This window comes from Betta splendens, chromosome 6 (genome assembly GCF_900634795.4).
Source record: "Betta splendens chromosome 6, fBetSpl5.4, whole genome shotgun sequence".
Taxonomy (NCBI): Eukaryota; Metazoa; Chordata; class Actinopteri; order Anabantiformes; family Osphronemidae; genus Betta; species Betta splendens.
The window spans coordinates 10498621-10523554 of record NC_040886.2 but is presented as its reverse complement, the minus strand read 5'-3'; the positions used below and the strand labels follow the sequence as shown (position 1 = coordinate 10523554).

General features: G+C 45.8%; 1 protein-coding gene across 1 annotated transcript; it reads left to right on the top strand.

Annotated features, from left to right (window-relative positions):
- Nucleotides 1-5963: 5963 nt before the first annotated feature.
- sema3ab (sema domain, immunoglobulin domain (Ig), short basic domain, secreted, (semaphorin) 3Ab) lies at nucleotides 5964-20848 on the top strand. Its single transcript, XM_029154502.3, has 17 exons — nucleotides 5964-6622; nucleotides 11553-11713; nucleotides 11968-12030; nucleotides 12340-12459; nucleotides 12620-12710; nucleotides 13234-13353; nucleotides 13480-13622; nucleotides 14653-14767; nucleotides 14859-14928; nucleotides 15025-15169; nucleotides 15251-15470; nucleotides 15558-15649; nucleotides 15746-15787; nucleotides 16193-16350; nucleotides 17345-17412; nucleotides 17979-18124; nucleotides 18398-20848. The coding sequence occupies exons 1-17, from the start codon at nucleotides 6505-6507 to the stop codon at nucleotides 18959-18961; spliced, it is 2436 nt and encodes an 811-aa protein (XP_029010335.1). The 5' UTR covers nucleotides 5964-6504; the 3' UTR covers nucleotides 18962-20848.
- Nucleotides 20849-24934: the final 4086 nt, after the last annotated feature.

The window sequence follows — 24934 nt, the reverse complement described above, 5'->3', positions numbered from 1 at the left end:
CCTCTCCACCTAATTTGGAGCTGAAGCTCTTGGTAGTCAGTGAGAGTCCTGTATTACCTTACAGGAATGCAAGCTTGCTGCTTAGAAGTGAAACTAAACACACAGTGCTGTCATCATGGCTTGTTTTTGTCTGGAGGTCATTTTGATAAGTGTTTTTTTTTATGTGACATGATATTTGGACAGTTAAAAAGTGTTTTCTATAGTTTATAATGATAAAGAATTGGGATTATATAAAAGATGATTGTGATTGTTAAACTTATACAGCTGCACCTAGAATAGAAAAACTTCAGAGGAAACAAATTGGAGCTAAAAGAAAGGCAAATACAGTAAATGCTTTTGTAAAAAAGCTCTGTAATCTTTTCTAAACCAAAAGCTGTAGCCTGGTTTGGAGCAAAGTCAACGTAACCTCAACACCTGGCCGGGGCCGGACGGGACGAAAGACATGCTGTGTCACATTTCTGCTGTTTGTCCAGCAATAAGCTAAAACGAGGCGCAATTTCCTCCTGACTAATTAGCGCGCTGTTTTATCAGCCTCCCCAGGGCCTCAATGGAGTCAAGCGCTAGCTGGAGCCACAGAATGCTGGAAGTTATCTGGAGGACTGCGGACAAGCAGACAAGACAGGGACAGATAGCTGTGGTTTTATGTGGGGCAAGAGCAGCTGCTTCAAATGACCCGAGCTTCTCATTGTTGAGAAATGTGATCAAGGCTGATGAAATACACAGACTCGCGAACCCTCTATGTATTAATGTGTGCCTGTGAACAGAAATGGTCCCGTTTTACTGAACTGAGAGATCTTCTACAAACATCTTCCTCTTCTTCTCCCAGTTTCTTCCTGACCCCACCCTTTCGAGGCTTGTCATTTAAGGGAGATGGATTGTATTCAGTAATAACAAAAGAGTCCAAGGTTGAGTGGGGATTATTGGGTTTGTGTCAGAGTCAAGGCTCGGCTTGAAGGTATAACTGGAAGGGTGGAGGCTCGTGGATGCTTTATTTCCCCCTGTTTGACCTCAGCGTAACACCAGGTGCCCCGTCAAAGGAGACGACCCAGATCGATCCCTCGAGCCCCTCCCTCATCCCAGACCCCCCTGCTATCGACAAGGTCAGTCAATCCGTCTTAAAATGTCGGAACACGCCATGTAATTAGGGGCTATGTGATTAAGAACTCACAAGGACATTCAACGCATGTAGTCTGTTGGAGGAACAACAAGCAAAGTAATCGCTGAGCCACAGAAATGAACAAAATCATAATCTTGTCATCAGATACTTGTAAGTATTTACCTTTAATGAGTCGAGACATTGGTTTATTCTATAAGGGAAACCCATTTGGAATCACTGATCGTGCTGATTATTATTTCTGTGCTGTGTGTAACTTGGCAGAGTGAAGTAAGCAGCGAAAGATGGCTCTGTCCTAAAAATAGAACATCAGCAGGTTGGAACTTTTTGAAACCGGAGAACCAGAAGCCCCTCACTTTGCCACTGGCATCCTCCACGTTGATGGGAAAAAGAGGCTGGGGTGCTCACCTTTGTGGAAGAACTTCTTGTTATGTCTACATCCAGTATATCCGGTATACCGTTACATGGGTTATGGCGTTTTATGGTCTTTCCCAGTGTTTCCCAGTGGCCACACTTTTTGCCATGTTAACCACTAGGACGGGCGGAGTCTGTGGATTCGCCCTGTCAGAGCGAGACGGGAGTTAACTGTGTAATGTCTAGACCGCTGTCACTATGAGCCGAGTCAATAAACAGCCTGGGTAATAAGTTTCAGCTTGTCCGTCTCCATCACACACACACACACACACACACACACACACACACACACACACACACACACACACACACACACACACACACACACCTAATATTAGCAGTGACCACAAAGCACCTTGTAAGTCATTCTCTGGATCGTTCCCTGTCATTACCTCGCCACACCTATTTCTTTCAATAATGAAAAATGCAAAGTGAGATTTTGTTCTCACACATCAGGTTTGAAACTGTGAATATTTTGTGTATAAATTAATGTTTCTAGTTTCATACCGCAGTTTCATAGTCTCAGTTGTTTCACTTGCATGTGACATATGTTTTGTGTTATCATGATCAGTGTAACTAATCATCAACAGGCTGTTTAATAAGAGTAATAGTTTGCAGGTATCACACTCATCTCATTCTTCAGTTAATGCATTAACAGGCGACTACGACAGAAACGGTGTGTGTCTTAAGCCGCTCGCTGGTCTGGTTTTTATCACCTGCACAAAAGTTCAGCTTGGACAAATAGAGCTTAGAGCAGCAGCCGGCAGCAGATCACTAAAAGGAGGAACCCAAGCAAACGCTGCTTAGAGAAATTACATGTTTGCCAGGTGATGAAAAGCCTGGGAACCTGGAAGCATAAGTGGAAATATTGAATTCATCTAAATATCATGATGACTGTAGTTTTCAATATGATGTTTTATTTAAAAAAATGATTTTACACATGAATGAATTGCTTTTTTATTCTATGTGAGTTTATAAACTTCAGGAAGTGGCACACTACTTGTCATAGGTGTAATCTGTGGACGGGAACATTTGAGTCAGAGAGAGACTGTGTGTTTTTGTTGTTCCCCGTGGAGGTGAGAAGCAGGTAGCCTGGAGGTTAAAATATTGATGGATGATGATAAATTCATGTGTCTGGTGGAAAAAGTCAAGCGCATCCACACAGACGCTGAATCTTCTCATCCTGGTGCTAACGTGGTGCGTTTGTAGTAAACTGGTATTTTTCATGCACGGAACCAAGGAGGCTGCAGATACAGTACAATCACATCAAATGTTGTGATATTCAAATGTAATTCTGTATGTATTGGTTTGATGGCGTGAGATGGTGAAATGCTCACTCTGGGTTTTGCCGATGGACCCTGTGGTTGCTAGAGCAAGGGTGTGGTTGCTTCGGTGTTGAAGACGATACGCTGTTCCCAGTAATTTATTCATAGCTCTGAGGTTTTTTTGCTCTATTTTTCATCCATTTTTCATTAAGAAAGAGTAAATCACCACCAGCGTGTGGTTTATGTGGTCATAAATAGTGCATGGCATACTCTGTCTATTTATGCTTACATACAGTAGAGGAGCCAGGGTGGAGGAGATATTTTCTATGCCTCGTATTATACAGATGATGTCCAAGTACGATATGATTGCTCTGTCCCAACTAATGTGTTACTAGTGTTCAGCGATGTCTGGTTTCGTCTCCATAGATGTCCCAGTGTTGGGTCGGGGGCGTGGCCTGTTTCCACGTGCTCTTTTCTACCTGCCAGGTCACACAGCTGGCTTCCATCACTCTGCGTCTGACTGCGTTTTATGCCTGTAACAATTACAATACCACTATATCAGCCCTGTCATAAGCAGTAACACAATATTCATGGGCGCTGGGAACGCTGCGTCATTCCAACACGTGTCTCTTCCTGCCTCAGGCGAGCAACTAAAATGCCATAACTTGCTATTACTCATTAAGAGTATATTTCACTCAAAGGGACTGAAGGCAGATGGAATATGAATCATTAAAAGCATTAACAATGCCAGGTTATTGGATGCTGTAATATGAGCATCCACTCACATTCAGATGTAAGCTTTGTTTTTTTTATGTGCCTGTTCTAATCACTCACTGTCATGAAGCTCATGTTAGCTATAGCTGGGCGGGTGGACTGTGCAGGCTGGTATTCTGAAGCATATGTGGCTATGTGGTGAATGTGGTTTGTATTGGCCTTGCGGTTAATTTTGCTGAGCCGGTTCCTCTCATTTTGAAGGGACTGTGTTCCCAGAGTAGGTGGAGGTCGCAGAGGAGGGTAAAAAGAAAGGGAGAAACGGGGAAAGTGATGGAGATGCAGATGGGGGTTAATGTATGTGCTGCTGTGAAGGGGGAGATAACCGCCCGTGTGTGTGTGTGTGTGTGTGTGGGCGGGAGGCGTGGTGTGGTGGGGAGTATTGTTTAAGGGGCCTGAGTGAGCGCTGATGTGGGGCTCCGTCTTTCAGGGAGCATCGACAGATCCCCTCCACTCCTGTCCCGGCTCCACACAAAGCTCACCACGCATACCATCGCTCTCGACGAGCCGAGGAAACGCCCCCTCCCCTGCCGCACTCACACATGCGAGCTGATGAGCTGTGATGGCTCGGGTCCCCTGTCTTAGTGAAAAGAAGAGCTGAGAGCGCGAGGTCGAGTTGGTGCTTCAGAAACGGCGCCGTTCTTCTTTAGAAACTGGGGTTGAGGAAAATACACAAACACAGTCAAGGATGTTTTATAGTCCTTTCTATTGTGCCAGTGTTACTCAGTACTGTATATTTCTGAATAGCACCCAAGTTAAAGTAAAAAAAATCGTTGGAAGTTAGACATTAGACAAGAAGGTTGAGTGGGAAAAAAGGGCCCAGAATGGATGGGTTAGGATGTGAAGTGAGGGGGTTTAGTGGAGAACCCTTGAGTTGTGAGCTCTGAATCTCCCCCATGTCAGTAACTGGGACACTCGCCGCCGTCTTTTTTTCTACGCGGAGGAACCAGGAGGATTTAACTTGCCAATTTTCAAGTGCGCCTATGAATTTTGAATGAGACTCAAATAGAATCACGAGTGACACCGCTTCAAGTACGAGATGGCGGATGGCATTGATGAGAAACGCGCAGATGTAATGTGAAACGTTTGACATTTCACTGTGTGAAACACTGTGCAGGAGTTTGGCCAGAAGACGCGTGAGGTCCGTTTTCAAACAGCTCCGTTCACCTCGTCCATCTGGCCTCGGCTGTGGCCGATTGTGTTACGATTGTGTTAAGATCCTCGGGAAGAAAGAGATGCGTCCGCTGCTGCTCCTAATCCAGTCTTTTTGGGAAGAAGGAACTGCCGCGCCGCTTGTTCCTCACGGTCCCCTGTGTTCTCCCTGGAACCCCTTGAGCGCCCGCGCGCACATTAGCATAACTGTGAGGCCCGTCCACTTGCTGCAGGATTAGTGAAGCTCTCCTCCCACTGTCTAATGGCTATTTATCCAGTTAGATCCAGCCTGTTAGCGGTCTTAACGGCACCGTTGCAACTGAAGTCATTCTCATTCACCACGAGGCGGAATAAGCTCACTGAGGGACTGACACCTCATTTGGGATGGTTTAGGAGGAGATTAAGGCATATTTTGAAAACTGTACTTATGTAATATTCAACATTGTGTTTCAGCGGAAATGAGTCGCCTTTAAAAGTAAAGTGGTGCCACCAGGAGACAGTAAAATGCACCTCTAAATCACCAACAACTATTCACTTCGTAATGGATTCACCTGTATTATTTCCTGTTAAAGAACTGACACATTAATAAATAAATAATTAAGACCTTTGGTTAATTTAAATGCTCCTTATGCTAAAACTGTACTGAAATGATGGCCTTGCATTTCACTGCTGTAAATGTATTAATTGTACACAGTTGTGATGGTGAAAACTCTAATAGGGACAGTTACTTACTTAAAAACAAACCAAACCAAAAAACTCAATATGCTCAACTTTGCTGTTCCTCCACTCTCTCTAACCTCGTGCCGTGTCCTAACCTTCCCTCTCCCACCACGCTTGCTTTCACACTTGTCTCTTCTCTCGTGCTTTCTGTGCTCTCTCACCTTTTCTGCCGCCTACACTGCACTCTCTTCTTCTCTCAATCCCCCTGCTCTCTCTCTCTCTCTCTCTCTCTCTCACCCTCTCTCTCTCTCTGTTTCTCTCTCTCTCTCTCTCTTTCTCTTTCTCTCTCTCCCTCTCTCTCTCCTTCTCTCTTGCTCTCTCTCTCTCTCTCTCTCTCTCTCTCCCTCTCTCTCTCTCTCTCTCTCTCTCTCTCTCTCTCTCTCCTCTCTCTCTCGCTCTCTCTCTCCCTCTCTCTCTCCCTCTCTCCTTCTCTCTTCCTCTCTCTCTCTCTCTCCCTCTCTCTCTCTCTCTCTCTCTCTCTCCCTCCCTCTCTCTCCCACTCTGCCTGTGCTGTCTGCCTCAGCTGTTCTCAGTTGCACCGGGTGCCTTGCGCTGTGGGGACAGGGCAGCGCTGCGCTGCGTGGGGCTGAAGTCGACCACATCAGAGAGAAGTAGAGAGGAGACGGGGGGACAGACAGAGTCAGAACCAAGCAGACAGGATTACCGGCTGAATCAGACGGGACTTCTTCTTACTCAGTGATACATGAATGCCTTTTTGGAGCTTCATGCTGGTTGCATACTACAGTCCTAGTTCGGCACCATTACTATGGTGGAATTCAGTTATTTTGTGCTCAGTCTAGTAAAGTTTTCCTTGGACTTGCTGCTGGCGACACTGACCCATAACCCACAACTCTGGCTCGCTGGTTCCGTCTCCTCTGGAGTTGGACTCTAACTTTGACTTTTCACCCCCTTTCATTTTTTAGCCCTGATGGGAACCAAGCTGGACTGACTGCTAGCAGCCTCCATTAATAATATAAGGAACATTTCTCCTACTACACCAGATCAGAGGCGGACTGCGCTGGAGTCGTGCGTTTGAGGGACCTCGCTGGCCTCAGCCGCCCCAGGAACATGGGCTCTCTCTGGGGCAGCATTACGCTGCTGTTTGTGGCGATTCTGCTCAGGACGGAGCGAAACGGAGCCCAACAGACCAAGAACAACGTGCCCCGATTAAAACTCTCCTATAAAGGTGAGCTTCCACTACTATATGAACCATACAAATCTCAGCGATTAAACTTTGTATTTCATTTTTTATCTACATTTACCACTGAGCATGTACAATGAAATACTAAATACGAATACTTGTAGTAACCCTTGAATATCATGATAGATTACTTTGCTGTGGTTACGCCTAAAGTACAGTAAACTGGACTGAAACAAGTACCTAAGTATATAAGGCTTGTCCTATATGGCTCATCAGCGGCTTGTGGGACACACAGCATGTCATCCTGCTCAGGTGGTTCACGACTAAAGCTGTTTATCCTACAGTTACATTGACTTGTTCAAATCAAACTTGCAGTGTGACGCTCATTTAGTCACACCGATAACACAAACACAGCATTTATAAACCTTTTCCTTCCACCACATTTCCAACAAAGAATTTGTTTTTCCAATGGAAAACATGTGGCAGTGTTAAAAATAGTTTTGTACAGCCTCAGTAAAATGATCAGCTGTGTCTAATAGGCAGGACTTAATGAGATTATAGTGCAAAGATCACTATTATGTCATTAAAAAGGCTGTTTGGTGGGATTTGGGAAAGTAAGTTCACTTTCCAAATGTTTTTTTTCTCTAATTTATCTATTTCTTAGTCTTTGAAACACTCTTCCTTCCTCTCGGTTCCTGTTTTGATGAACTGCTGTTGTCAGTTTGCCGATGAATTGGGGTGTCAGACATCGGCTGCCGGCAGCCGAACGTCATCTCTGCCACTCTCCCTTTCTCTTTTTCCTTTTTTTTTTTCCTGGATGTCATTTTTCCGCTTCGTTCTTTCCTGCATGGTAATTATAGTCAGGATGAATGGTGCAGGTCTGTTTCAGCAGATGGCTTTCCCAAAGAGAAATGTTTCGCATTCAGCACGGGGAGATCCATAATTATACACGCATGCACGCGCATATTCACACACACACACACACACACACACACACACACACACACACACACACACACACACACACACACACACACACACGCGCGCATAAACACTTGGCCATCTGTAGATAGCTAATGATACCTGTGAGCATATTAGTCAGTTAAACCACATGCTGTCAGCTTGGTGAAACACACCCATGTAGCGATATCTCTGTTACAAGTCGGGCCTTCTGGTGGCAGCTCGGCTGCTTGTCTGCCAGCTCCACATTTTAATATTTCCATTAGAGTTCATTCACAATTTTGCTTGTGGGGACAATATTTGGCTCCATCCCTGGCTGAGGAGCTGTAGCCAGAGGATATGGAGCAGGTTTCATTTCCATGTCTGCAACATAGTGGAAATATCATTTAAATAATACTGTGAAATTTCATTAAACATTATCCACCATAGGTCCCATTAGGCAAGTGACATGGGATTATTGCTTTATGAATCTTTTATATCATATATAAATTATTTATTATCGCTGTGAAAGGTAAACCAGACTCAGTTTTACCCATCAGCGAGTGTATCACAGAGCAGCACATATCGAGGCAGCGGAACGTCTGATCAGTGGCACATGACTGTGAGGAACTCTGACCCCTAGAGGTCACCGCGCAAAATATGCGCGTCCAGATTAATGGTCGTATGTGGGGACGCGCCTCAGTTCACACTCGCACATGTTTTTGATTCTACTGGAGAATTAGCTCACACGAGCACAGCAGGACAGCGTCTGTCTCCAAAAGCGTGAACCCGCTCTGCGACAGTAGGAGCTCAGACAGCACAGTTGGGTCCTCTAAAACATACATGCAACTTCCGCTCCGACCCACCATCGCCACACGCACGTCTCCATCCTCCACACTCAACCCCATGGCATCCAACATCTATGAAAGCAAGGTCTGAGGAGCAGGAGGCCAGTGGTGGAGGGGAGAAGACAACAGCGGTACCCCATGGCTGCCTAAACACGGGCCAAGGTCCAACTGAATCAACAACAGCACGACTGGGTGATGATGAAGTCGAAGGAGGCTGTGGACATACAGTGTACTTTAACATATGTTAGACTTAAACTTAGAGTAAATAAATATAGGGCAAATTCATACCTTTGGGTTAAATAGATCATATCAGTGTATTTTAGTTTGCTAGTATTAGAGCACTGCCTCCCTCTCTCACACACACACACACACACACACACACACACACACACACACACACACACACACACACACACACACACACACACACACACACACACACAGCGCAATCACATTCGAGAGAACGAAAACAGGTAAAATTGAAAAGCATTGGAGCAACAACTTTGGTTTGTTTTAGTGTTTTCATTGTGGAAATTGCGTCTAATAAAAAGAGAGGAATGGAGACTTTCTATCAAAGAATTTTAATCCTTGAGCACGTTAAGAATCTTCGGCGCGGAGTTGGGTTTCTCTGGGTGTGTGCAGTGTAAACTCTGAATGGCCATGGAAGGTGCCCTGTGTATTCAGAGAGCTAGATGTTTGGAGCTAAATGCCAAAGACTTGTTCAGATTTGCGTTATAAGATTATATATATAGTTTAGAATAACGTTGTTCTAGTCATAATTTGTGCCAGATTCAAAATAACTAAAAATCTGTATCTAATCTGCAATCGGACACTCACCCTTGTGAATGATGAACCTCAGTAAAGCTGCTGAACCAGGTCCAAGACATCAGTGCTCCCACATATAGTACAGTAGGAGCCAAACGTGGTTCAAGACGTGCTCCTGCTTCTTAGGAAGCACTTAGACACCGCTTTCTGTGCCCTCCAGCTGGGAAGGATGTGGAGAATGTAGGGTAAAAGAGTTTATTTTTGTCAGTCTCACATGGGACTGTTGATTCTTTGCATCCATTCCATCTGCCTCCGTATCTCTTCAATTCTTTCGCACTTTCCTTTCTTTCCCATCGCTACTGTGATTCATCATTTACATACAGTGCCCGGCAGCGAGACAGTCTAGACTCTGACACGAAGAAGCAAGACAGGAAAGTGGGCAAAATCAGCTTGTAAAAAGTGACGTTGGTTAAAAGAGAGTGAGTGAAATATGGCAGGCGGCAGCTGACACCTGTTCAGGCCACTTGTTTGAGGATCCGCCTGTCCGTGCGATTATCTGTCTGCGTGAATTCAACCACAACAGACTTTAAACATTATTAAAACTGGCAAATTGTAACGACTATTTTTTGTTAATTGTGGTTTGGTGAAATTGGGTTTCTGGCTCAAACTTCCAGGTTGAACAGGAGAAAAACAAGCACTGCCTCCTGTGTGTACACGCACCTGTTTTATTTAACCAGAGGGGACACCAGTTCAGACATGCATGGGCTGCTGCCTCAGGTGTGGCCTGGAAACAGCCCGCTTCTTTCCACTACAGTAACACACATCACGACCCGCTCCACAACACGCATACGCACACTGGGCTCCACACACAGCATCCACAGGGTATCTGTCTCTGGGTGATTAGCTTTTAATAACTTAGCAGTAGTGGCTGTTGAGTGGTCTGTTGCCATGGACACTGGTCCCATGGACAGTTTTCACAAGCCAGACACTTGTGGGGTGGATGCAGTGATGCCGTTCATCGATCTCAAGCATAATATTCTGTGGTTAAGTGTTGTTTTCCAACAGATGTTGGGAAAAAGGGTCCGAAACAGGCGGCCTGTGTTATTGCCTTGTCAGTGAGTTTACAGTAAATCCCCTATGACTGATCATCTGCCCCACAGAGGAACAGAAATCTGGGACATGGCTTCAGACTCAGCTGAGCAATACTTTTCCAGCTACTTTTTTATTTGTCCTTGTTTCTTTTCATTGTTACGACAGTGGCTGTGTGATGAATATGAATAACCACAAACCTTTAAAGAAGTCAAGTTGGCCACATCTATTACAATGCTCGTTTCTAATCAAATGCAAATACAGCAGTTATAATCCGGATTAGTCTTGGCTGTGGTTCACACATACAAACACTCGATGTGACTTTAACTGGAAACATGAATCATGAGTTCAATTTCAATTCAAAGTGTCATGAATAAAACAACAATTTTATTTGGAGTGACGCAGCGTCGCATTATTAATCTGAGAGAGTGAGGTAAAGATCAGGAGATGAGTAGTGAAGGGACCTCCGTGTGATGCCTCCTTCTATTGAGGACATTAAACTCTCGCCATCAATGCTGATGAACAGGAAACTACTGTTCCAACTCAGTAACAGTAACAACCACAACACTTACAAATATGGCACAAAATCAATTTAACAAAACACTTAGCTGATAGAGTATCAAGACATCTCTTACCCACTATACTAAAGTTCCATTGATGGTTTTGTATAGAGCATCTATACGGTACCTTAGTCTTCTCATTCTCAAGGGCTGTGGCACACTTTAGAGAGGGGGTATTTGCCCGCTAAAACATTCATGACTGTTTTTGTTGCTCAAGAAAAAAAACAAATAACCGGAAAAGAGAGAGAGCAAGTCAAATGTTCTCCCAGCATCTTCTCTGTGTGGGTGGGCAGTGGGAGGGGGTCAGGCTGTGGTCAGAATAGGACGCCAGGAGGAACCGCCTGAGTGTGTGTGTGTGTGTGTGTGTGTGTGTGTGTGTGTGTGTGTGTGTCTGCAGAGGTTACACCAAAGACGTTACATGTCATGAGGTCACGTTAATGAGATCTGAGGACCTTTCTTCTTCTTTTTTCGAGTTATGCTTGGCTGCGCCGGTCAAGGTCACCTCCCCATGCAGGCAGTTTGACCCTCAGCCCCGGTCCACTTGTGCCTGGCAGTGACTCCTCCCGGTCTGCCGGTTGCTTTGCTCGTCCAAGCTTCTCAGTCCCGAGAACAAATTGTAATTGGAAGGGAAGCAACGAGATTTGTCCAAGATAAAAAATACAAAAAGGGGAGGAAATAAGAACGATTGTGCTTTAAATATAAAACTAAACCTGAGCTCGCACTGGGAATTTAACACTAACTCTATTAAGCCTCCGTTGCTATTTTTCTCTGCAGAAATGCTGGAGTCTAACAACCTTGTGACATTTGCGGGCCTTGCCAACAGCTCAGGCTACCACACCTTCCTGCTGGACGAAGAGAAAGGAAGGCTGGTCGTGGGAGCCAAAGACCACATCTTCTCCTTTAACCTCCTCAACATCAGCAAAGACTACGCTCAGGTAACGCTGGCCTTTGCCTTTCAGCCGCTCGCGAGCGCGTCTCGGGAATCGCCGGGCTTCTCCAGCAGAGTGCCTCCTGAATATTTCAGGCCGAGGCCGTCTCGTTGTGACCCCCCCTCAGCCCCCACGTACAGTACACATACTGTCCAGTACTGTACAGCGGGCACGCCTGCCAGCCGCCGCTCTGGTGACAACAGACTTTAAGAGGGAGTGATTTTCTTTCATCGCGCGCTGGAACTGTGTTTGTGTTACAGATCACTTGGCCGCCGTCTCCCACCAGAAGAGATGAGTGCAAGTGGGCGGGAAAAGATCTCTCGGTATGAGCTGGAATCCTACACGCGCTTGTTCACTTCAACAAACAACTCAACACGTACAAAAAAAAAACAAAACAGACATTTTGCACCTCTACTACAGTTGCAATGTTAACGTTAGGATTTAAGGATTAATCCGACTCCTTACTTCAAAATAATGCTCCCTGAGCTGCTGCTTCACAGTTGGAGGGGGTGAGAATTAAAGGGAGGCTGAGAGAGTCGCACGTGTGAAACATACTGTATGTCCACGAGAGACCAGCTGTTACTCATGGCTACTCGCGGTGGACTCGCTCTACCTGCGTTCGCTGCTTTCAGAGGGAGTGCTCGAACTTCATCAAGGTGCTGCAGCCATTCAACCAGACCCATCTGTACGTGTGTGGGACCGGCGCCTTCCACCCAGTGTGCTCCTACCTGGAGGTGGGCAAGAAACCAGAGGTACTGGCACACCACTATGTTAATATGACTGGTTATAAATACTGGTTAAAAATACGTCTTATTGTGAAATACCGCAGGATGCCACATAGCTGGTGGCTCCCCAGAATGAATGAATGCGACCCACTGCGGCTCATGTGATCTTCTGCCTGTCTCCATTCAGGACAGCGTGTTCAGGCTGGAGCCTCGCCTAGAAAACGGCCGAGGGAAGAGTCCCTATGATCCCAAGCTGCTCACCGCCTCCATGCTAATTGGTGAGTCTACGGCCGGATGCAGGGATTTCAGGAGGTATATAGGGTGTAAAGTGAAGGCGGATAACAGAACACGGCATTTCTTTCACTCATTACACGGGGATCTGCTCTGTAGTTTGCATTTACACAGAGGGAACCTCTCATTGGCTGCCCTGTAAACCAGATCTATTTAAAACACACTGCTTATTAGGAGCTGGGTGTACGAGGCGGGTCAAACTTCATTTTTCTCAAGCGTCCAATTCAACTTTTATTGAATAAAACGCTCCTGTCTAAGCGTTTACTTCCTCTGTAGCCGCAATAATTACTAGTCGGGTCGTGTTATCTCGCGCCATTTAACCCAGCAGACGGCCGTTTTCCAGCCCGTCGCCCCTCGTCTCCTCTCGCCTTTTTCTCGCCGCCCTCTCCCCAGCATTATTCTACTTCTAATAACTCCTCAGACGTTTACGGCTGCGTGGCAGATCGCTGCAGACGGTCTCTCATCTGGTGTAACTGATGTGCTAATGCGGTATTTATCCTTCGTAATCAGATGGGGAGCTGTATGCTGGGACCTCCGCTGACTTCATGGGACGGGACTTTGCCATTTTTCGCACTCTGGGCAAACATCACCCAATCAGGACAGAGCAACATGATTCCCGGTGGTTAAATGGTGAGAAGGGCGAAGAAAACTACTCGATTCACTTCAAACTATCCAGACTTTTCCACCGTGATGGATGAGTCCTGTGTTTTTCTTTTGACTAGCGTTTGCTTACTGTGTTTGTTGTTTTCGCTGCAGATCCCAGGTTCGTAGGGGTTCATCAGATTCCGGAGAGTGACAACCCAGAGGATGATAAGATCTACCTGTTCTTCAGAGAGAATGCGATGGACGGAGAGCACGTTGGGAAGGCCACGCACGCTCGCATCGGGCAGCTCTGCAAAGTACGGGCGCACACACAAGCAATCTGGCGACGACACACACACACACACACACACACACACACACACACACACACACACACACACACACACACACAGACACACACACACACGCACATTATGTGAAACAGCTTCTGTACGTAGAGAAGCACTTGACGGCTCTCGGAGTGGCTTTACCATCGGCAGCTTTCAGAAGCCGTTATCTGGGACTATTTTTAGCCCGAGGACAGTGGGCTTTGTTGTGCGTACGCACCATAACCGCCCCTGAAGACAGAAACGGTAAATGTCACCAGAGCCGGAGAGGAAACGACGCTGTCAGTGGCTGCACTGTGATCCTAATGTCAGGCCTGTCCACTAATTGGGTCTGTCTCCAGCTGCACGTGATCATTTTGTCCCCTCAGCTTGTACAGTATCAACTGTCACGTTCCAAATACTAATATTATTTAATTAATACCAGGAATTTGCCAGGCTGACCGCAGATCTGCGTCATTTCCATAAATGCCCGATTAGCCGTCAGGAATCCACTGTCCTCAACAGTCAACGCCACCCAACATGAGGGATGTGGGATGAATTTGGCCCTTGCATGTTTTGGACACATTGTAATTTACTGTCATAAATCAAGTTCAAGTGAGACAAGCTTTTTATAACCCAGCACTCTGTGCTTCTGAGTGTCTTCTATGAAATAAACATCACGCTCGTCGGGTGTGTACTGGAACACACAGTTCTGTAGCGAGGGACTTTCTTCACAACAGGCTTGTTAAAAAATTAAAACATAACATTTCCTACACAGAAAAAGACCCTCAGGGAAAAGTGTACGTAACATTCAGGCTCAAGCACCTATACTTCAGTACTGTATAATATGTAGGTGACTGTACTTTATTGGCATTTACAGTATGTTTTACTTTTACTTCACTGCAATTAAGTGCAATTACAAGCATATATAGTCTAATAAAAATAGTAATAGATTAACGCCTGCAACGCCTTCTCATACTGTACTACTTATACACCACCACACCTGTAATCTCTGGGACAGAATGACCTGGGAGGTCACCGGAGCCTGGTGAATAAGTGGACCACGTTCTTGAAGGCTCGGCTCATTTGCTCTGTGCCCGGAAGCAACGGAATAGACACGCACTTCGACGAACTACGTGAGTATTGAGCAAAGATAACAGCTACTGTACGTCATCAGTGAAGGATGTGCCTGTAATTGTAGTTTAACGCCTTCTTTGTCATTATTAGAGGATGTTTTCCTCATGAGCACAAAGGACCCGAAGAGCCCGATCATCTACGGCGTATTTACCACCTCCAGGTACCGTGGCTGACACTGAAATACCACCCTACGCTATAATAACTATAATGAGACCTGTTTGTAACAAGAACAACTCTTTCATTTTCCTCTCATTAGCAACATTTTCAAAGGTTCAGCCGTGTGTATGTACAGCATGACGGACATCAGGAGGGTTTTTCTAGGCCCTTACGCTCATAGAGACGGACCTAACTACCAGTGGGTCCCGTTCCAGGGACGTGTTCCCTACCCGCGACCGGGCACAGTGAGTAAAGTGCACGTTCTCCTTCTCCCGACGGCCGTTGTGATACTGTGTGAGGAAGCTACTCCTGTGTGTCCCCCACAGTGTCCAAGCAAGACGTTTGGAGGGTTCGACACGACGAAGGACTTCCCCGACGAAGTGGTCACCTTTGCTAGGAGCCACCCAGCCATGTTCAACCCCGTGTCCCCCATTAACAACAGACCCATCATAGTCAAAACAGACGTGGACTACCAGTTTACCCAGATAGTGGTGGACAAAGTGGAGGCAGAGGATGGACAGTATGATGTCATGTTCATTGGCACAGGTACATTAACTGGGGCCCATCTGAGGTTTGACTCGTCTTAGTAAGCTTTGATGTGTGGACGTTATTCATTTAGTGTCACTTTTTTAGACATAGGGACCATTTTGAAGGTGGTGTCTATTCCCAGAGGCTCTTGGCACGATCTGGAAGAAGTCCTACTGGAAGAAATGAACGTCTTCAGAGTATGCGCTTCTCCCGTCGTCTGTATTACAGTCAGTAGCCGGTGTCAGTGTAAGTGTCTAATTATTGTTTTCTATTGGGGTTTGTGAATTTTACAGGAGCCAACGGCCATCACAGCCATGGAACTTTCAACAAAGCAGGTACGGCTCCTTCTCTTACATGTAAAACACAAAGACATTCATTTTGTAGTAATACACACAGACTGTCGACTGATGTCATGAACTAAATTAGTGTGTGAACATACACTGATAGATAGAGAAAGATGCACAAACCTGTCACACAGAGTCAGTGTCGCTGTGCTGCAGGGCTGAAGGACCGAACAAAGGCACCTTTTGTCCGCACATTTACAAACCGAGCAACGTGTTATCACACAAAGATCTCAATTGATGGTTCCTCGGCAGCAGTTAGCTCATCAACTTAAATGACAGGCAGTGAGTCAGCTAATTAGCAGGCACGTAGTAAGGTCGGCGCTGACAAATACGGAGTGGGAGTCCGACACACTGCATTTATCACAAGGTGTCCACATGCCTTTTGTACCTGCACAGCAACAACTGTACCTGGGCTCCGACATCGGTGTGTCCCAGATGCCTCTGCATCGGTGCGAGGTCTACGGGAAGGCCTGCGCCGAGTGCTGCCTGGCCAGGGACCCTTACTGTGCGTGGGATGGCACAGAGTGCTCCAGATACTTCCCCATGGCCAAGAGGTACCCGGCACATGGACATTCACTGCACATACATGCTGCCTGCACCTACTCAGCAGCTCAAGACAATGGCTATACATGAATCTGTTGCTTTTCTCTGGCTAAAAGGTTAAAAATGAGCTGTTACACATTATCATAGAAGCTCGAAATCAAATCAAAAACTCTATTACTTGAATTACTCTAAGATGCTGATTCTAACGTACTGCACTGATGTAGACCCAGATGCGACTCAGAGCTGGAGTGAGGGCACTTATAGTGAAGGCTTTGTATATTTGCCAACCCCCCCTGAAGGTATGGGGGTCATGTTTCCACCAGAATGCTAGAAATATAACCTCCCTCAAATGAGAACCAGTGTCAGTGATGTCTGGAGGCTGCCTCGGTAAACGGGGTGAGTTAGGTGTTAGAGGTGAGAGGTCGTTTTAGTCACTGCATTGGACTGATCTGTAAAGGTTTGTGCGCGTCTGTTGTGAGTGCAGCCTCCCACTCACACACCAGCTCCATGGGGCTTATTGATTTGAATGTGAGCTGCACGGTATCCTGATCTCGCTGCTAGTTGGACTCCAGAGTCCTGAGCTCAAAAATGAGGCAGCCAGCTCAAACTCGTAGCCCCAATTACCCACACCCCAGCGCAGGAAGCGGAGGAGGGTCATTTCCAGCCCGCGTCGCTGTTGCCATAGTTACAATTATTATTTACCGGCAGCATCCGCGGGGTCGTGTTTGACGCCGTGTGTGAAACTCCATCTCTCTTTCATGCGTGACCCAACGAGGCGACAGGCAGCAGTGATTGATTAATACTGCTGTTGTACACACCCTGTAATTAAAGCTTTTCTACAGTGCTGTTATTTTATCTGTTTGCTTTGGCCTCCAATGTTGCTGAAATACACACACACACACACACACACACACACACACACACACACACACACACACACACACACACACACACACACACGGTGCCGGTGCTGACTCACGGAGGTGTTTGTTTGTGTTTCTGAAGGAGAACAAGGAGACAAGACATCAGGAATGGAGATCCACTCACGCAATGTTCAGACCTGCAACATTATGGTATGTGTAACAAAAATCAAATGGGTTTTTCCTAGCTTCAATCCATGGACTGATATGATTAATCATTAAGCATAATTAATCAGAGGACAGATTTTACAATGAATCACAACTGATGTTTTTGTGTCGAGAGTCTAGTTTGTTTTTTCAATCAGCTTCTGGTTTCAGGAGAAGGCACTTGCTCAATGCGTGCGGTTTGCTGTGCTCTACACTATGTGTTTCTGGCAGTGTGAAGATTAGAGCCGGCCCATGTGAAGCTTTTAATTAACATGGTCAGAATTGCTCTAAGCCTCCTCTGTGTTGCCCAGTCATCCACTCCACCGCCCCGATGATGGGACCAGTCCAAACACAGGGCTCTCACTATCTTAATTACACGTGAATTCACTTTACTGGAAAAGGACAAAACAACTATTACCGTATCAAAAGCTGCTGCTTTGTGGAGGAGGAGACAAAAAACTGTAGCGTGAAAATGCTGTTGCTAACCTACAGTACAGCCATAATAATACATTTAAGCCCCACAATCAAACTTTGTGACGAACTTATGACTCAGGCCCTTCTCCTTTCACCAGATGAGCTCAACGGGCAGACGACTCTCCTGTATAAGACCGTGTACGGCGTGGAGAACAGCAGCACGTTCCTCGAGTGCAGCCCCAAGTCCCAGCGAGCGCTGACCTACTGGCAGTATCAGCGTTCTACCGATGACCGCAAACAGGAGGTTGGCGCTGTTTATTGAGCTCAGAGTTCAGATTCAATCTGCTTCCACTGTACATAAATAATGATGGATGGGATTTCATAATAAACAGTCTTTCAAACAACAGAGTATCACATTCAATTTCATAGTTGACCTAAATAATAAAATAATTAACTTGAAGCACTGCAGTGGATTAGAGTTGTGGGAGAACAGATATCCTAGTAGCTTATTTTGAAAAGTTGAATCTCACTTCCACCTTGTCTTTCCCTCATTCTGTCTCTATTGTTTTGCCTGTAGATTAAATCTGAGGAGCGCTTCATCAGCACAGACCAGGGCCTGCTGATCCGCACGCTCGACAAGAAGGACTCTGGGATCTATCTGTGCCAAGCGGTGGAGCACGGTTTCATGCAGACACTTCTCAAGGTCACCTTGGAGGTCATTGACACCGACCGCCTGGAGGATCTGCTGCATCGCGACGAGGAGGCCGCCGCCGCTGCCGCCGCCCCTGCGCAAGACCTTCCCTCCACTCCCAATCACAAGCTGTGGTACAGGGACTTCCTGTCGCTGGTCAACCATCCGACTCTGAACAGAGTGGACGAGTTCTGTGAGCAGGTTTGGAAGAGGGAGCGGAAGCACAGGAAGCAGAAGGCTCAGCTGGTGCAGCAAGCGCAGCTCCACCAGCAGCAGCAGTCGCAGCAGCAGCAGCCGCAGCAGCAGCAGCAGCAGCAGAAGCTGGTGGCGAATCCCCACACTCACATGAACGCTCAAGGCCTGGCAGCCAAGTGGAAACACCTGCAAGAGAGGCAAAAGGGACGCAACCGCAGGACCCACGAACTGGAGAGGGCCCCTCGCAGTGTCTGACCCTGACCCAAGACCCGCCCACTTCTGGTTCTACCCCGCTAAGTAACTGACCCGCTTCCTCCTTTTTACTGACTTACAGACTCGGTTCACAGGGATCGGATAGGAAAGCTAAACTGGAAAAGGGCAATGCTGTGCGCCACTGATCCACTGGCTGGACAGCTCTGAGCGTGGGCAGTCATGTTTATAGCAGACCCGCACAGGGCCGCAGGAACCCGGATGTTGGCCCACGCCGGGCTCAGTGATGCATATTATCTCAGCTGGCCTCTGTGGCCTAAGCTCCACGGAGGGGACAGCACGAAAACTGGATACACGTATTCACCCCACAGACATGAAAGGCTCCCTGCTGAGTCGACCGTTTCAATGGCATTGTCTCATGGCATGCTTGTGTCTTTGTCAGTGTGAAACTAAAATGATACCCAAAATACGTGTTTTTGTACCACACAGTAAAAGGGGGGGGGGGGGGGGTATTTTAAAGTCAACATACGTAAAAGTCCTGCTGTGGTGTGAGAAGCACTAACTAAGCTGGTGATGGGATGTTTGTTCCTTTCATTTCAAACAGACGAGTCACAGATGATGAGTCACTGATGCCCGGGCCCTGCAAGAATTCACCATTTGTCTTCACAAAGGCTGATGTAGCTACGATGTGTAAATACTGTAGTTTATGACATGTCCTCATACTAAAGGGAGTGGCTCGCAGTTGCCTTCTTGCTTTGTCCCAATAATACATAGAAATCTATTTAAGGGAATTTCAGTCAAATGCAGTTGTAAATGGGGGATTTTGTACTAGTCCTGTGTCCTAGATAAGCTTTTTGGTTCATACTGTATCTTTCTTTAAGTCACACAATTCCTTCCAATATTAGTCATGATTAAGTTGTTTGTCCCATTATAGTCATCTCTTAGCTCTTCCACGTTGACTCAATCATAGTTTGTATATGCTTTATTCCTACTATGTCTATTTATTGATATACAGTTATGTACATTGTGAAAATATTGTTCCATGTTCAGGCTTTTGTTTTCCTGCCGTTTATCATTTGGCTTTATCCACTTGATTTACTGGACCAATCTCTCTTAAAGGAACTGTGTCATCACAAAGATTGTAGTAAGACTGGAAGTTATTTATTGAATACTGATCAATATTACATGCATCAGACCTCAGCTGCACTGAGCAATAACCCAGTATCCATGCTGTGTTTATTATCCATATGTATTGTCTCATTCGCAGACTGTGCAGTGTAATAATTTCCTTTTTGCTGCACGCAACATAAACAACTCTTGCTCTCTGTAGAAATCCACGATTATACTGTACAATGAGCACACACAAATCTGGAATGTAGCTGTGAACATCATGTAAATATAAGTGTTTTAGTCTATGTTTCATAAGTATGACACTGTACCGGTGCATGTGAATACTATCGTAGTGTTCAAGTTTTGCTAAAGCAAAAAGTACTTGTCTGATGTTGTCAACGTTACTCTGTTGTTTGCTAATGCAGTACACAATAGTAATGGTTCTAGAGATGTACATACTATTACTGTTAAAACTCTACAATTGATCAAATCTAAGAGAAGTATTAAAAAAAAACAGGATCTCATTGTGGACTGCATGGTTCACAGAACTGCAATGAACAATCAGTGGATCGTCCCTCGTCTGCCTGCAAGGTTCCACTTTTCGAAGCCATGACGGAGAAACAGCTCAAAGAGTTGAACACCGGAGCCGCGTAACGTTCAGTAGACGCATAATAAAATCATCATGATAGAACATAGAGAGCGCTTCACTGCATCTGTGCTGGACATATGGCAAAGGCAAGGACATGAAGTGCCGCTGCTGCTTTTTGGCATGATGGTGATGATGATGTATTCTACTGATCTAATAAATGTCTCTTCATAAAACACCGGCTTCATTTAAATCTGTTTCTAATGAACTGTGACCTGCTGCTGTCACGGTGTGTGGTGTGTGAAGAGCAGACGTTTCCTGCAGCGCAGATGATCAGGTTAGATATTTAATGAAAAAAGTTTTTATTAAACTTGGACTCAAGCTTAATATGATTCAATTAATGCTATTATTGTCAGCTAAGCCCAGATGGGCATGCTGCTTGCTGATTTAATTACCTATGGTAATTTATAAAGTTGTTGAGTCACCTCTAGTGTGTGATTTTATAACTTTAATTGAAATGCAAACCTTCATACTATAGAACATTTCATGCATACGGGGTTATTGCTGTATATCATTGTTAGAACTTTGATGTGAGACTTTTACTGAAACTTAAGCAATTTGACCAGCAAATATATGACCCAACTTTTAATCTGAGCAAATCAAGCAGAACTGGTAAATAACAGCATCTAACTAATCCAGTATCAGATTTGGATTTAATACTAACCGTCTTGTACTGTTTTGCATTACTGCCCCCTGGTGGTTGAAATTGAAAGGCCCGTTTCTTTGTAGGCCATAAAAGTGAAATAAGGCTTCCATGTGTCTGTACGGCATAAAGTCATAAGCATAGTGTGTAATATAAACAGGGCAGTCCTGGAGCGGCAGACGTATCTATCACACAAAGCAGCTTTTGTTGGTCACCTTTGATCTAAGGTCAAAGGTCAGTCAGCATGGGTCTCACCTGGGCTTTGACCTTGACCTATGTAGTTATTTCAACTGCTGCTGTGGGAGCTCACATGTTTCTTTCCAAACTGCATGAGAAGCCTCAAAGGGAGACAGAAATTCTGGTGCTGGAAAAACACATCTGGAAAGTGATCAGAGACAGACTGTACACAAAGTCAAAGAGAAAGTGTATTAATAGTAATAATCATGTTTAAATAACACGATATTCCATCACAAAAGACACTCTGATTAACAAAAGCTGCCAGTTTTTGCACAAAGGTCTTTGACAGAGTCTTTCCTTCGACGCAGTCGCCTCTATAACAGAGCTGGAGTGCCCCCCGGTGGCCGGTTTCATTACAGTTCCTTTCCATCATGCCTCTCCAGGTCCTCCTTTGACTCCCAGTCACGGTCAGGGATAACAGACAAGCATGACTCTCACATAGAACCCAGATCCTTGTGCTCAATGGAAAAAGTGACAAAGTGAGGGAGAACAAGAAAGCCAAGTTAGGGAGGAGTCTGCAAACTCCATGCTGCTCTTTGCTCTTTCAGTTGCACTGAAACTCTGGCACTTTCTTAGTTGGTGGATTATTAGTCAGAAAAGCTGTGTGTCATTGCAGGAAGGAATTCCACAGAGGTCAGGTGTGATAATTCACCTGACGTGTTTCATCACGCGAAACAGACTTTGCTGTTGCTGCATCCCGTGTCGCAGCAGTCGGAAGGAAGCGTCGGTGGATTCCTCCTAAAAAGGACACGTGGAAATAGTCACGCTCCACCAGGTGAACGCCTCACCCGCCTCAGCGTGACTCTGCAGGAGACACATACATGTACACACATGTTCCAGCTGCTCCCTGTCCGGCGTCGCTCATTAGTTTATCTGGAAGGAGAAGGAAATTCCAAAAGCATGTGATCCGGCATCAAGCTTCAGTTTATCCATACAGCGCTGGGACTTAGACAAATAGTGCACATTAAGTGACTCCCAGCCCTTTAGACGCAGCACAGCTGGTGGATGTGGCCGACTGTACTGTACCTACGGTGAGACAGACAAAACTGGACCCGCTCAGCCCAACACACAGGACATGTATTGAGGGAGAGAACAGCGGCTGATGGCCTCCTGCCCATTAGCCAGGCGAGAATTAACACCCGTGTGTCATCATTCTGCTTGTACAGTAATAGGAGTACGGTATATCACAAAATGTACAATGAGGTAATGATCTATTATTTTGCTCCTTGCAGCTGTCACTTCTCAAACACTTGGCTCTGTCGCTGTCTATGTGTCGACACGGCTCAGTAGGCGCATAAAGTTTATTTTCTGGAAAACCAAACTTTCCAGGGCGGAGAGATTTACTAGATCACCGATGGATCATCAGACGCAGCCCAGGTAGTGTGTGTGTGTGTGTGTGTGTGCTTTCTGTCAACCTGTGCTAGTGTTGTGTTGTTGTGTGTTAGCAGGCACATCCCTTTGCCCGGGCTCAGACACAACACCGAGCATTTAGCTGCGGCAGCTGTGGCAGCTCGGCACCGCCGGTGCTGCTGCTGAGCTGTAGTTGGCAGGAACCTTAAGTGCCTCTGTGCCATTAGTGACAACACAGACGCAATATATGACAAGAGCTGCAGCTCATTTCCTGGGTTGAAAATACCTGCTCTGGTGTTGTTTTAATGACTCTGCTGCCATAGAACTGACATTATAATACTTTAGATTAGGAATGCTTGAAAACAATTGATGACATTACAGAATATGATATTGTGCATATTTACACACAAGTGTTTTAGTGGTTTTCATCAAATCCGCCCTCTTGTCCTGAAGGTATTTTATTTAACTGTGCGAAAGAACTGCATAAGTGAATCTCACCAACCACACTAGCAGTAGCTGCTCACAGACCAGCTGCTCTTAGAGCTAATAGGAGCCAGACCAATGAACCTGAACCCTCGTGTGTTTTGTCCAGTAAATAATGAAAAGAAATCTTCCAGGCTGTCATTCGAATGCGCTGATACACTAGTGTTGAGTCTCCTGCATCTGATCTTTAAACCTAAGATTCTTCGAACTCATTTGTCATTGTTCAAGTGAGTTAGAAACACATATAGAAAACCAGACAGAGGCCGTTTGACAGAATGACCTTCTGGCGGAATCAGGCCCAGAGAACTATGAGCTTTCTGTTCGTGTTTAGGCTTCTATTCTGTTTTTATTCCAAGAAAAAGTCCAGTCATAAAGGAACAAAAAGCACATGTTGACTTATTGTTGCTCAAACCGTCAACACTGATTAAAGCACACACCGGCTAAAAGCATGCGTAGCTCAATGAAAACAAAAGCATTGACGCTGGTGAAAGGAGCTGATGAAACAGGATCAGACAACGGATCAATGAGGCCTCTGCTCTGACCTCTGCTGATCCAGACTCAGGTCAAAGGTCGGCGGCGCAAAGAACAGAGATCAGTTTAAGCCCAGAACCGTGTCTAGGTAGCCTGGCTGTTTCCTTCCACATGTCGGATCTGCAGCTGATTGATGATAAATGATCTGATAAATGAGGTTTGGCCACGGCTCCTGGAACACGTCACGCAGGTTCAGGCTTCTGTGCTCAGCCCAGCTTGTTGACTACCAGTCAGACCCTACAGAATTCTTTCAGATTGCCAAAAGTTTTCAAGAATTCGGAAAGTTTACACAAAGAAATCCCCCTTTTCCATCTCTGCTCTGTGCCTGGTGTAAACCTTCAACCTAAATATGTTTGTGAACGATCTGTTGATGTAGTTTTTGATAAATTAGAAACACAGTAGCTTAGACGATCATCATCAAAATCAATCACAGTCATGGGTTGTCTGTTGCAGTGCACAGATAATCAGAGGGAAAGAGCTGAAAGGCATAAAGCCCCAAAACAAAGAACTGTCAAATGCATTGCAGTGTTTGGATCGTTGCACACAGATTCATAATGACTTCTCGTCTCAGGTTTCTCTGTGTGTCAGTGACCACGTTTGCCCATCAGGCACGTCCAAAGCGCAGTCTTTGCACACGTCTTACTGACAGATGTTAAATTCCTGTGTGTAATTTGCTTTATTACTGCAGCCAAGTCCTGTCAGTCACTAACGCGCTACATGACACGCGGGGGATAGGTGAGAATTCACCTCCCACCAGCAGAGGTAGGACCTCAGCAGGGGGGAGGAACCATCACGCTGATCAAGACTAGACCGTGGGAGCTGAAATGAGGAAAGTTCTGGTGAGAATACACAAGTACTGCCTGCGCTGTGTGGTTAAAGCTGGGTCACTCACTCACTCACTCACTCACTCACTCACTCACTCACTGAGCGGCCAACCAGCGTCTGGACCTGAAGCCCTGACGTCTGACAGGTTGTTAAAATGCAGGTGCTCCGAGCGGCTTGTTAAATTAGTGATGCG